This window comes from Pediculus humanus, genomic scaffold, assembly GCF_000006295.1.
Source record: "Pediculus humanus corporis 1103172107737 genomic scaffold, whole genome shotgun sequence".
In the NCBI taxonomy this organism is placed as follows: domain Eukaryota; kingdom Metazoa; phylum Arthropoda; class Insecta; order Psocodea; family Pediculidae; genus Pediculus; species Pediculus humanus.
In genome coordinates, this window is record NW_002987340.1 from 9,291 (window position 1) to 24,118 (window position 14,828).

The following is a 14,828-nucleotide window of genomic DNA, read 5'->3' on the forward strand; positions in this document are numbered from 1 at the left end:
TAAATAATAATAATAATAACGATGATAATTATTAACCGTTTCGAAAAAAACGCGCAAGGTAAAACGACAAAAAAAAAAAATTAATTTTAAAATTATGAGAAAGTTTTTACAAAAAAACTTTTGCAATTTTAACAATTTCAAAGAATTGCGTCCATGTTTGTTTGTTTGTTTGTTTGTTTTTAATGCAAACTAAAAAAATTATTATTATTTTTTTTTTTTTTTATTGGGTATTGAGAAATTAATAATTAAATTTCGTTTTTTTTTTTACACAAACACGATTTTGAATTAAACATAAAAACAATAAGTTGTTGTATCAATGAAAAACACAATACGTTAATAAAAACATAATAAATCCTGTTGGAAAAGTATTAAAATTTTTTTTTTTTATTAATCCTCCTCGCGAAAATAAATAAAATTTAAAAAAAAAAAAAAAAAACGCGAGTGTAAATATAAAAACAAACAAACGATCGATTGTCGGAATTTATTTAAAAACGGATTAAAAATGGCGAATTTTTTTTTGTGTTTGTAACGAACGTGTCACCGAATTAAAAAAAAAAAAAAATTTGTTTCCAGGAAGATATCAATCAATCACTTTTAATTATTATTATTTTACGAAAACTTTAATTTTTTTTTGTTTTTCCAGGGTGATTTTTAACGTAAAATTCGTGATACGATGATATAATTATTATTGATAGTGCCCTCATTTTTTTAGGGCATAAGGTAAGTATATAGAACATATGCAGCCCTCATTTAATGAATAGTTTAACACAATAGGTCAAGTACGTAATGTGTGACACATTACTTATTCAATCTCATTGCCATAAGTTGTTGACGTCGTCAAAAAAGGACTCAACCGACTTGATTTTTTTTTTTTTTATTAATCTCTGGATAAAACATTTATTATTATTATTATTATTATTATTATTATTAATTTGTTTATTAACGAATCGCATTTATTATTATTATTATTATTTTAAGGAAACTTAGGGGCAGGATGTCCATTAAAAAAAAAGAAAAAAATTGATGTTCTATTTGATGCATAAAATAATTTTTTTTTTTTTTTTTTTAATCCAGTCATAATCCAATTATAATCCAGCGTTAATCCGGTAATATTAACAAATGTTAATATAATTAATGAGAAAAAAAAAGATTAATTAATAAAATAATAATAATAATATTATAAATAATTTACAGTTTTACGTTATTTTAAAATAAATTAATTTTATTATTATTATTATTAATTTCAATTTAATTTCATCACTTATTTATTTATTAATTAATAAATGTCGTCGTCACGATTAGTAAATTTAAATAAATAAATAAACAAATAAATAATTTGAAAAATTAAATATTGATTTTTATTTTTTTAAAATTTTTTTTTTATTTAATATTAAATTTTTATTAATTTTTTTTCTTATAATATTAATAATAATGATAATATTTAAGAGTGTATAATCTTATAGTAGATAATTCTATATCGCACTAAAATGAGAGAAAAAAAAAAAATGAATGAAAAATCTTATTGATTTTAGGTGGAGGGCAATGTTAAGTCATAAATGCAAATTGTTACATATAAGCAGACAACACCTGATAGTGGAAGATAGTTAAGAGCTTCGGTTTGCCAAAGACACGTCAAAGACGTTTGTATAAAATTCGGTTAATTACGTAAAAGACTAAAATATCACGTGGCTGTGATTGTGACAAGTGAAGTCTGTGATAAAATAATTGCTGACAACAAACAACGTTATCAGGGTGAGTAGTAGAAGTAGTAATAAGTCGATGGGGGAAAAAATAAAATGAAAGGAAAGGCGTTGAAAATATTTTTTTTCTCTCTTCTTTGAAAACGAAACGAAACGTGATAAAAAAAAATATCGATTTCAGGACCGTATTCAGAATTTTTTGGAAATTTTTTTAAATAAAATTAAAAAGTTGTTTTTTTTTTTTTTAAAAAAAAAAGTCCACTTAAGTGAAAAGTTATTAATCATATTGAATGTTCTAATTTTTTTTTTTAAATATATTTTAAATTTTTACTGACATGCTGGTAGCTTTTTTTTACTAAAGGTCAAAGGTCTAAAACGTGACCGATTTCGTTTTGCAATTATTAAAAAAAAATTGAATTTAAATAATTTCCCATAATCGACCGATATTATTATTATTATTCTTAATTTTAATAATTTACATGAAAAAACATAATAAAAAAAATTCTCATCTACCCTCCCTTATTACCCCTCGTACCCCCCACCCCTCATTTAAATTACGTTCATTAATTTACGTCTTTTAATTAAATTATGCAAGAAAAAAAAAATTTTTTTTTTTTTTTTTACTTTAAAATTATTAAGGAGAAAGTTTAGCGTCCGAAAATGGTAATAATAATAATAATAATAATAATAATAATAATAATAATAATAATAATGATGATGATGATGATGATGATGATGATGATAATGATAATAACATGTCAGATAGTTTAAACAACATTAAAACGTTTTTTTTTTTTTCTTTTTAAAATTTCCCGCCACGAATCGGATTTTTTTTTTTTTTTTAGATTTTTTAAATGCCCTAATTTTAATAATAATAATAATAAGTTCGATTAATAAGAAAGTTATTAAGTCCAATTAAATTTTAAGTAAATAAATAAATAAATAAATGCTCTTATTTATTAATGAATGTTGAAAATAAATAAATTTTTTTAAAGTACGATTTTCAAAAAGGTTTAAAAGGATACAATAAACAAAATTTCCAGTCGAAAAGGTTCGTTAAGTGTGGGGGGTGCGTTAAGAGGGGGAGAAGGGGGAGAAATTATAAAATCACAGCCATAAAGAGCGACCCTCGAAAAAAAAAAAATTCAAAATGATTATTATTATTATTATTGTTATTAAGTAGGCGCGAAACAATAAGCGCGCGCAAAAAAAAAAAATTTATGCAAACGAAACAAGGTGGCGGTGTTTGTTGTTGTTGTTAAAGTGTCAGGGTTAAGGTGAAGTTAATCTGTCAGTTGAACCTGATTGATAAACAGGCAATCGAACAGAGAAACGAGCAACCCAAACAGGCAGGCAAACAATAATAATCAAACAGACAAACAACAACAACAATCGGGCAAACACACTTTTCATTCTTTTTCGCATCAAAATTAATATTTTAATTACCGTATTTTATTATCATTAACATTAATAATTTCTTAAATAAGACCCCTTGGGGGGGTTGGTGGGGAGGTGGGGGCCATTCGTTCATTGTCACGAATAATAATAATAATAATAATAATCATTAAGTAATTTTACCAATTGTTAGTTATATAATAATTTTTACATTAAACGACCTTTCGATCAATATGTTCGATAAGTAAAAGAAAATTTCGATTTAAAAAAAAAAAAAAAATGCTTCCGGTTCCGGTTTTCATCGATTTTCAAAATGGAGGAAATGAATGACAAAAAAAAAAAAATTAATTTAGTGGTAGTTTTAGCAGCCGTAGTAATTTCTTTTCCAAAAAAAAAAAAAAAATTTGAAATATATTACACTTTTTCCTCACTGGAATATCATAGAAACCATGATTTCCTGGAATATCTGGAAGAAAAACGTTAAAATTTTTTTTTTTGTATTTTCAGTTTTTCCAGTGATTTTAATAAAATTTTCCCGAAAAAAAAAGAAACTGTCATGGAAAAATGGCGGACATTAATTATTTTTTTAACATCGTTTTTTATTTCGACGACATTTGGACAAAATTCATCACGTAAGTTTAATTTATTTTTAATAAATTATTATTATTATTAATAACTATTATTTACAATAAATTATTAAATTTAAATATTTAAATACGATGATGATGATGATAATGAAACAAGTCTCACGATCCAAGGGGATTTTTTTCTTCAATAATTCAACTTTTTTTTGACCTTTGTTCGTTTTAACTCGGTAGAAGGAATCATCTCGATTAGGGATTTTTTTTTTTTTATTTCTATTCATGTTTTTATTTATTTTTCATTAAAAGTGCGTGTGCGTGCGTGTGCGTGCGCGAAAGGTGAAAGCGATTCGAAATTTTTTTGTTTGCATAGGCCATCATCTTACATTATTATTATTAGTTAACAAGATCGTTTTTTGTTTTTTGTTTTTTTTTCCCCTTCAATTTCCGACATTTTCACGGTCGAATGTGAAGGTAATATTATTTAACTTTAAACACAAGGGATTCTTCTATTGACACGTTCAAACAAAAAAGAAAAGAAATTTAATCGCGAGGTCGTTAAAAATTATTAAATAACAAAAACCTACGCGTGGAGGATGATGGGATTTGTTTTAACGGTTTTTATAAGGAAACATTTTTTTCTTTTACCGGAAACGATAGTTTTGGAAAAATTAAGAGATAAAAGAAGTGGTGGATTTCCAAAATTTCCAATCGCCGTCGGCATTAACGAAAGATCAGATCCCCAAATGTGCGGAAGGAGAACGGTCGAACATAAACCCATGTTGGCAACGTATAAAATTGTCGGGGGATCCATACCACCCTACGGAGCATATCCTTGGCAGGTAAAAATAAAGTTGGAGGGGGAAGAGGGGGGAAAGGGGTTGAATACAATTAATTAATTATTGTTTTCGTCACAGGTCGGCATACAAAATTACAAAGAACATTTAAACGATTACGAACATCGCTGCGGCGGAGCTTTGATCGGTCCACAGCTTGTTTTGACTGCAGCACATTGCATGAAATCCGCAGAAATAAAAAAAATGAGAGTCGTCATCGGTGATTACAGTCTTCAAAGTCACGACGATTATCAAAATACTTATAAAATAGAAAAAGTAATAATACATCCGGAATTTCGTAAAAGTGAGTTTAAATCAAGCTTGTTTTCCGTTTTCCGTTTCCGTTTTATACCAATCATAAATTATTATTATTATTATTATTATTTTTTTAAAGATGGTCCTTATAGTAACGACATCGCATTATTAAAATTAAAAGGAAATTTCGAAATAAATTCACACGTTCAATACATTTGTTTACCGGATGAAGATTCCGAATTACAATCTGGTGAAATGTGTATCGTATCGGGATGGGGTGCAAAAATAGGTAAAACTCAAACCCCCCCCCCCAAAAAATTTTAATTTTCAAATTGAATAAAATATATAATGAAAAGATTAAAATTTTTAGCCGAATATCCGGATGATTTTTCTGCCGAACTACGAGCGGCAGCTGTACCCCTATTGAGTTTAGATAAATGTAGGAGTCCGGAAATATATGGCGGAAGACGACAACCGATATTGGACAGCATGTTATGCGCGGGAAGGTTGAGCGGTGGTGTCGATGCATGTGCTGGTGATTCGGGTGGACCATTTGGCTTGTAAAAAAAATGGTGAGTCGATGAATGAAAAAATGATGAAATGAAGAAATAAAATCAATAATAATAATTTGTTTTTTTTTTTTTTTTAATCGAAGGAAAATTTTACCTTTCGGGAATCGTTTCGTGGGGAGATGGCTGCGCGAAAAAAAATCGACCGGGAGTATACACGAGAGTGTCACATTATTACAATTGGATACGAGACTCGGCGGAAAAGTTAGACACTTAAAAAATAATAACGGTGAATGAAAGAATACTCCAGGGAAAGAAAAGTAACGGAAAAAACCTTCAAACGCAGGTACATAATTTTAATAATAATAATAATAATTAGGAAAGAGAATCAAATAAGAAACGTCGTGAACTAGTCATAAAAAATAATATTTATATATTTAAGGATTTTTAAAAAATTCCTCCGGTGTTGTTAATAGAGGATAAAGTTTGATCGGCCATTTTAGCCATTTTCATTAATTTTCCCCCCGCAATTTTACCCCCCATGTTATTCTTCGTGTTTTTCAATACGAAATGTTGTAAAAATAATCTCAAACTTTCTCGAAACAATTTCAATTTGGGTGAATCCGTATTCGATGATATTCGTTTAAATGATGATATTGCTGCGTTTTCATCATCGTTTAAAAGTATCGTTAGTAAAACTTGTCTCATAAATTTAATCGTCGGTTTATTTAAATCCGAAAATTCTATGACCTGAAAAAAAAAATAATAATAATGATAATATTTATCGTTAATTTTTGAACGGAATTTAAAAAAAAATTTTCTTACGTACTTTTAAAATAGAAATCGGAAGTCCTCGATTTAATACAATGTTACCGACAAATTTAGCCAAATTCGTTATTTGAAATGATAATAATGAATTTATTTCTTTCAAACGATCCCAAACGGCACATTGAAGCATAATCTGAATAGAAAAATGAAAAAAAATTATTCATGTATATATTGATGATGATAATAATAATTATTATTTTGATAAAACTTTTCTTTTATTTGATTTCGATTTCGAACCTGATATTTCCGGTCAAAATTACAAAATTTATTTCCCAAATACATGTAATAAGGATTGAAATTTTTTTCTTGCAATGCGCAATGAAGAATAACGTTCATTATTTCTCTTTCGATCGAACCTTTGAGTTTTAATTTCATCAATTTTTCAAAAGCTTCTAAAAAATCCTAAAAAAAAAAAAATTTTTAATGAAATTTCACATGTGGATTTCATGAAAAATGTATAGATAGTTTTTTTTTACCTCTGACGACATCAAAATGCAAAAAATATTTTTTCTAACGTCCGTGTTCATTCTTTGTTTTCGCGCCAAATCGAGAAGGCTCTGAGAGAATTGCATAACGTTCGAATTCGTCGCGTCGGGTTTTTCTGTTTTTTGTTCTAAGGCTGAACCTGTCCAAGCGGAACCCACAATCCACCAGCGACCGTGTTTATCGGCTGAAAATTAATTATTAGGTACGAGTTAACATATTTTTTAAAGTTTTCATTTGCAAAAATTTATGCGAACCGTTTAGTAAATCCGAAAGAGTTATGTTCAATTCCGCGTTGTAATTTCCCTTTCTAATAAATATTTTTAAACTTTTTCTCATCTTTTCAACCGTTTCCGGATCGTAATTTGGTATTTTAGACACATTGTTATTTTTAATAGCCATTAACATTTCCAACATGAATTTCACTCTGGAACTGGAATATTAAAATTTTTTATAAACCCATTTTCAAAAAACTTTACGCATGAAATGAATCATGTGGGAAAGGTTATTTTAATCAATACTGTACCTTATTTCATCTGATGATATTTTATTCGCTTGTCCTTGAACTTTTAATATGAGTTCTTTTAAGGCAATAGGATCATCCTTTCTTAAATTAAAACCTATTGTTCTCAATGTTAACAAAACCAATTCAATTTGTTTTTCATTAAGGTTTTTAAGCATTTCATCTAACAAATCAAACATGAGTTTCGATCGAATCAACTGTAAAATGAAAATTAAATAAGCCTATCGATTAAAATTATAAATTTTAAAAATATCAGTGTGTAATTAAGGTTTGTGAAATCGTGCAAGTGAAACCTGAAAAAAAAAAATTTGTATACCTGAAAATTGTATAAATGCATTATGAAAATTAATATATTATTAATTTCTTTATTTTCAACCGGTACATTGTCATCTAATAATTTTTTGAATTTAATAACTGTAAATTGTAAAAAATGTGCACCTATTTCGCTTCCAACATTCGCATGAAGAACCGATATTAACATTGCATGTTCCATAATTAATCGTTCAGGTGTTGAAATTTCAGTGAACAGCGAATCTTGAAATAAAGTGCATAATGTTTCATTCATGTCATTTCTACTGTTTCCCATGTACAATTCTTCTATCTGAAACCATAATTGTTTTTAAATAAAAAGTTTTTTTTATTGATTGTTAAATGTTTTTTTCAAAAGTTAAATTCTTATTAGGAATTACTTTATTCGATACAAAAATCATGGTACTTTCTGCTAATCTATTAAGTAAACCTTGTAATTGTTTTTTAAGCCTTTCTTTACTTTGATTACTTTTAACATTAACATTATTATCAGTTTTGTTTCTTAAATGTGGAGGCACATATGTTTGTACAACATTTCCAGTTTCATCTCTTGTTCTCCCATATATATCTTCCCATAATTTTTTATTAACACCAGAATCATCTTTATTTTGTGAAACATCAGATATAGAATCATCATCATCATCACTATTGTCAGATGAATGAACTTCTAATTTCATTTTCTTATTTTTCCCCTTGTTTTCTATATTTTTTTGATCCCTTTTTGTCTTTTTATCCTGTTTTTTATTAGAATTATTTTTAAGGGTTTCATTATCACTATCGATAGAATCCTCATCGGAATAATCTTTTTCGAAATTTTCACTGTTTGGTTCACTAATCTCACTATTAACTGCACTTTCATTGTCGTCAAAATCATCATCAAATTCATCACTGAAATCATCATTGTTACTATTTTCAGAATCATTTTTTTCCTCAGAAATTTTTTTCTTTTTTGTTTTGATTTTTTTATTATCATTAGTGGAATCCCCAATTATATTTTCCAAATCACTTTCAAATTCAGAATCAGAATCGTGTAAAGTTTTTTCAAATTCATTTTCTGTAATTTTTTTGTCGCAAACATCCAAAAGGTCTACATTTCGAATTAAGAAAAATAAAAATTATATGTAAAGTGTCTGTTTAATGATAGTTAGAGTTTAAGGCTTTAATTTGTTTCAATTTCAGTGGCTGAATAAGTAATTTATATAATTAAATAAAAATTGTTTAAAAAGGTTGAAATAAAAGGATACAGTCTAATCCATCAAGGAGAAAAGCTTTAGATTTTCCTTTTTTCATTTTCAATTGTTTTTCTAATTTTTTAATTTCGACATCTTCTTTTAAATTATCAGATTTTAATTTTTCTACTCTTGTCTTTTTTATATCGTTATTCAATTTGTCTCTTTTCCTTTTCTCCTTTTCATGTTCATATTCAATTTTCTCATGAGGTGACATGAATTCTTTTTTATTCTTTTTATCAGGCGGTTTAGAAATATTGTCACGAAGGTGAAAAGGATCTTTATTTTTATTATTATTTTTTTGTTGTAATTTTTCATTAGGCACATTTAAACCTTTTTTATTAGTAACGTTATTTTTGTTGTTGACGAATTTGTTATTAGATTTAAACTTTGCTTTTCTTTTTAAAAAATGCTCATGCTTTTTAACCTTTTTTGCTTTTCTCATTTCTTTCCTACTTTCTTTCCGAGATTTCGTCTTCATGTTAGAATTTTTTTATTTTCTTAAAATAGACTTTAACTTTTTTTAAATAAATCAGGTAATTTTCGTACAAGTTATTAATTTTTAACGGGTTTATTTAAAAAAATTTAATAACAGGGCGCCATTTTGTATAATCGTGGCACCAGAAATTCGAATCTTATGTGCACGTTTTATGGTGATTAATAACATGAAGGCGGTCAAAACAAAATTTTTGTAAAAAGAAAATAAAATAAACTGATTAAAAAATGTTTAATATTAATTTAATATTAATACTCTGATCAATTTCTCTCATTGTTTTACAAAACCCCCTCTCCCCCCTCTTTGCTTATTTATCATTAAAGAATTCAAATAAAAACTTTTTTTTTTTTAAAATGATAATTACGAAATAAAATATTTATTTAGGATGGATTATATCAAAATTAAAATGAAATGTATATTTAACGTGAGAAAAAGATTTAGTAACTTTCTCAGAAATTAACATTATTAATTAGCAAAGAATTTTTCGAGGATTTTTTAAAGTCAATTATAAACTCAAACATAAAAAAAATTTAACTTAAATTAATAATTATTTCGTCGCATAATTGTCAAGAAGAAAATTTTTAAGGGGAAACACTTGTTTGTTATATTATCAAAATTTTTTTTATCATCAAGTTGATGAAAACTATATTTATGTATAATTCATTCACATTATATTTAATATTAATTTAATTTTAATTCGATTAATGATTAATATCAAAAAAACAAAACAAAATGTATCCGCCATTAAAAAAAAAAAAAAAAATTAAAAAAAATTCTGATAGAGCGCGCTCGAATCATTTAGTTAACCGTTTTTTTTTTTGTTTTGTCAGTTGTATTCGTGATATAGGTAAAGGAAGTCAAAAAAAAAAAAAAAAATTCAAGTATTTTGACATTTTTTGCGGGAAAATTTTTTTTTTTTTTTCATATACGTGAAGTTTTTCCTCATTTTTAAAATAATTATTTACATTATTTAAAATAGTTTTTTAATTTTCTTATCGATAATATAACATCCGGTAAAAATTTTAATAAGAAAAAGATTTATTACATCCATAACATACAACTAGTGGTAAATATAAAAAAAAATTTTTTTTTGTATATTAATTTTAATTATTAAAAATATTATTATATGGTTTATTAATTATGGTTATTAAATAAATTATTAATTACAACAATACATGATAATTAATAAACAATATATTAATAAGCAGGAAATTATGGTTTTGTTTGTCAAAGGGTTGTAGTTGTTGTAAGAATGTGTCCATTAAAGATTTATTTATTACTTATTTAAGGTTTGGTTAATTAAAAATTGTTAAATTTTAAAACCAAATAAAGAAAATTTATGTATCTATGTACATAATACACATTTCAATGATGTAATTTTAAATAAATATAATTAAATTGAGAGAGAGGGTAATAAATTTAATAGGTTTTAACTATTGATTACAGTCAATAATGTTTAAATTAGTATAACAAAACAAATAAATGAGGATTTATTCAATAATAAAAATAAAATAAAATTTTTTATAAAAATTATGTAAAAATAATTTCTTTTTTTTCTCTCTCTAAATGAAAATTTTTTAGTTTCATGATGATGATGATGAGAAAAAAAAAGAGAGAGAGAGAGGGAGAGTAAGAGGAAGAAACTTTTCGAAAAGTTTTTAATAAATTATTAGGACAATGATAAAAAAAAAAAAAAAAAAAAAGGGAAGAAAATTCAACAACCCTTTCTCTTAAACATTCCAGAATTTCCTTTTTATTCACAAATACAAATATGTATATGCAAGCATATATATATATAATTTAATAAATTTGAACCAAATAACATTTTAGTTTTTTTTTTTTTTAATAATAAAGTTTAAAAATTTAAATCATAAAAAAAAAAACTTTTAACTAAAATATTTTTTTATAATTTTAAACATTTTATTATTAATATTCATTATAATATATATTTATATAATTGGTTTGATATTTTACCCAAAAAAAAAAGAAAAAAAAAAAATTTTTAATTTATTTTTATGGTTGATTATAAGATTAGTAATATTATTATTATTATTATTAAAAAACTTAAGGCTAAGCTTTAACTTTGAAAAGAAATTTAAAAAAAAAAAAAAAAAAAACTTTTCTGTAACGGTATTAACGGTTTTTAATATATCATAAATGGTCAAATTATAATAATTTAAAAAAAAAAAAAAAAAATTTACATTTTTAAATAAGTATGAAATCATTTTTCAAAAAAAAAAAAATCAATAATCATTTTTAGTTAGTTAGTTATTTTTTTTAAATATAGAAAGTTGTAGTAGTAATTTTAATAATTAATTTTTATTAACAAAAACAAATAATTAATAATTCATTCAAATGAATTCCATGTAAATGTTTTCATGTTTTTCTTATTTTTTTTTTTTTTCATTGATTTTTTTTGCTGAATAATGAGTGAGCAATCAGCTGATTGATACTCATACAATAAACTTTAATTGTTTTGTTTAATTATTATCATTATTATTATTCATTTAAAACTTCATTCAAGTGTTACATTTAAAAAAAAATATTTTTTATGTATTTTTAAAAAATAATTTGTAGTTGTTGTTATCATTATTAGAAAGGTAATCATTTTATTTATTATTATTATTATTATTATAAATTTAAATATTGTTTAAACAATTTATTTAACATCAAAATTTGCACCGCCATTTTCTTTTTATAAAAATAATAAATTAAATTTATTATCAGTGTAGATTTCATGTAATTTATGAACATTTTTTTTTTTTTTTTTTGGTTACTTGCTTGCTCCCTTTATTTTCTTCAATGCATTTAATTATGATTTGTTATTATTATTATTATTATTATTACGTTGGAAAATATTTCAATTGGATCGATTTAAAAAAAAATAAAAATAAAATGAAAGTTATTAAAAAAAAACACAATAATAAATAAAAAATTTTTTTTTTTTAAATTTAAAAATGGTTTTTTTTTTTATTTACGATTGCCTATTTTACTTGAAATAAAAAATAAAATAAAAAATATTATTATTATTATTATTATTATTATTATTTTTTTTTTTTTTTTGCAGTTAAAAATTTCTATGAAATGTGGAAATGTGAGACAATTTAGCAAGAAGGTGGTAACTAACAACTTATTGGATCGCGTATAAAAAAATAAGATGACTGAAATAATGTGCAAGGTATTTCAAGCATCGTTTTTTCTCATAATAATATGGGCAAGAATCGATTACGGTTCGGCTATAAACATATCCACCTCTTCTCACAATCACGAGGTTGATGTTATAAAAACTCCATACTCGAAGAATTTATCCTCCATCGATGGTCATAACGAGGAATTACGTGAGGAGAAAGAAAATGTTTTGGATGCAACTATTCGAAATTTTCTACCCATTAAAGGTAACCATGTCATGTTTTTTTTTTAAAAAAATTTTTTTTTTAATTAAATATATATATATATATATATATATATATATATATATATATATATATATATATATAAATTAAAGTAAAACGAAGAAGAAAAAAAAATGCCTTGAGAAATTGATAGAGGTCATATATCATATATATAAAAGCTTTTCTTACTGTGTGTGTGTATTATCTATTTACAAAACTTCTTTACTTATTTTATTTTTGAAAATGAAATTATTATTATTATTATTGTTTAATTGTTTTTAATTCAAAATAATAATAATTAGGTAAAGGTTAATTCCCTTTCGGTGAAAAAATAAATGAATCAATCATAAAAAATCTTTTCCTTTTGATGTTTTGTTTGGGGGGAAGGGGGTTGTGCGACAAAAGAGTATACAAGTTTGAAAGATTATTTTAAAAGCTAATTAGTCATTATAAACTAACAAATAAGTTTTTTTTTTTTAAATTGAGAATTAACAGCTCAGCACGTGGGAGCCACGATATAGAAAAAAAAAGGGGGGCCTGCTAAAAAAACTCCCTCATAATATAAATTAATGATTCCTTTTTTTTTTTTCTTTGGTTCGGTATATTGAAAAATTTTAAAAAACGTAAACGTGTCTCTCTCTCTCTCTCTCTACCTCTAGGGTGGTCTTTGTATCTCATTCTTTGAGTGCTTTTTTAAATCTTTCATTAAAAACTTATCACACATCCATCCTCTCTCTCTCTCTCTCTCTCTTTCCTTCCTCCCTTTCATCCTCATAAAAGGTGTGTGTATATACATGCAATTTTAAACACACACACAAACACATTTCTGTCGTTGTATCATTTAAGAAAAGGTCAAGTCGGGGATGATAATGATAATGATAATGATGTTGTTGATGATGATGATGATGATTGTTAAGTGCGAGAAAGAGAAAGACACACCCTGCATTGTCAGAGAATCATTTATTTAAAATGAAAACTCCTTTACAGGTATGAGAGAATTCGATTGTAAAATATTGCAGTTTGTGAATGGGAGAAAAGACATTATTCGGGTCACCCCCCATTAATATTTATTAACGGGCGGTTTTCTTTTTGTGTTTTTAAAATTTTTTAACCCCCCATCCCTTATATTTAAGTTTATTACCCGTTAAAAGACGTTATAATTACTTTTGAATGGTTTTTTTTTTCTTTTCTTTTAACAAGAATAGAAAAAATTGAAAATTTTTCTAAATGAAATCATCATCATCATTATTATACTTAGTTAAAACTTTGTTCATTTATTTAACAAAAAAAAGAAAAAAGTCATTATTAACTGTAATAATAATAATAATAATCATATTAATGATAATAAAATACATAATTGATATTAATGATTATGTGATTTTAAACGCTTTTAACAACGACTTAAACATTATTTAAAAACAAAAAAAAAATTTTTCTCGAACAATAATTAACTGTAAAACGATATATATAGAGGAGCACGCACTCACGCACACGCATGCACGCGCACTCACACACTCACGTATTGACGAGGGGGTTAATAATTTTAAAATTTATCGAAAATATTTTTTTTATTTTATTTTAACTTTTGAATCTTTTACAAAAAAAAAAAATTTAATTATTTTTTTTTTATTAATTAGAATTTTTTATTAATTATATTTATATTTCATAAATAATTTTCATAAATTTTAAGTTAATATAAATTACATATTTATCTTAAAGTAGTTATGAAAATAGAAAAAGTTTTTTAATTTTTTAACGTCTTAACTACGAAAAATAATATCATAATAATTAATTATATTAATACGTTAAAAATTAAATTAAACATAACACAGAAAAAAAAAAAGAAAGAAAGTAATTTAATAAGTAAATCTCGTTAAGTTTAAGACGACAAACAACAAACACAAACAAACAACAACCAACCGAAAAGAAAAGTTTTTTACTTTACGATTTTCATATTAAATATGCAGTTAAAGCATGAGGGGAAAAAAAAAAAAAACTTTTTTTTTAGCTGACATTTGATTTAATAAGGTTTTTGCGGTTGAAATTTTACCGGAAATGGCTGTTAAAAGGGTAGAAAACCAGCAGGGGAGGGAAGAGGGGAAGGGGGTCGACTTTAAAATTAAAATTTTATATTTAATATAAATGTTTCCGAGCATAAGTTAAAAATATAAAAAAAAAATATTATTAACGATCCTCCCCGTTAAACGACAATTTTTTTCATAATTATTATTAAAAAAAATTTTTTTTTTTTTTTTCGTAACGCGTTTCATAATAAAGGAATCATAATAATGA

At 24.8% G+C, this 14,828-nt stretch overlaps 3 protein-coding genes across 3 annotated transcripts; 2 read left to right on the plus strand and 1 right to left on the minus strand.

The window, feature by feature from the left end:
* Positions 1-4,275: 4,275 nt before the first annotated feature.
* On the plus strand, positions 4,276-5,553 carry Phum_PHUM329900 (tripsin I-P1 precursor, putative; the record flags this gene model as incomplete). Its single annotated transcript, XM_002427516.1, has 5 exons — positions 4,276-4,518; positions 4,594-4,816; positions 4,907-5,056; positions 5,180-5,311; positions 5,423-5,553. 5 exons carry the CDS (start codon positions 4,276-4,278, stop codon positions 5,551-5,553), a joined length of 879 nt encoding a protein of 292 aa, XP_002427561.1.
* A 170-nt stretch (positions 5,554-5,723) lies between these two features.
* Phum_PHUM329910 (pre-mRNA-splicing factor CWC22, putative) lies at positions 5,724-9,129 on the minus strand (the record flags this gene model as incomplete). Its single annotated transcript, XM_002427517.1, has 9 exons — positions 5,724-6,026; positions 6,106-6,237; positions 6,342-6,506; positions 6,581-6,774; positions 6,845-7,020; positions 7,114-7,307; positions 7,427-7,711; positions 7,800-8,506; positions 8,664-9,129. The coding sequence occupies 9 exons, from the start codon at positions 9,127-9,129 to the stop codon at positions 5,724-5,726; spliced, it is 2,622 nt and encodes an 873-aa protein (XP_002427562.1).
* Positions 9,130-12,301: 3,172 nt separating this feature from the next.
* Phum_PHUM329920 (uncharacterized protein) lies at positions 12,302-13,057 on the plus strand (the record flags this gene model as incomplete). Its single annotated transcript, XM_002427518.1, has 2 exons — positions 12,302-12,539; positions 13,023-13,057. 2 exons carry the CDS (start codon positions 12,302-12,304, stop codon positions 13,055-13,057), a joined length of 273 nt encoding a protein of 90 aa, XP_002427563.1.
* Positions 13,058-14,828: the final 1,771 nt, after the last annotated feature.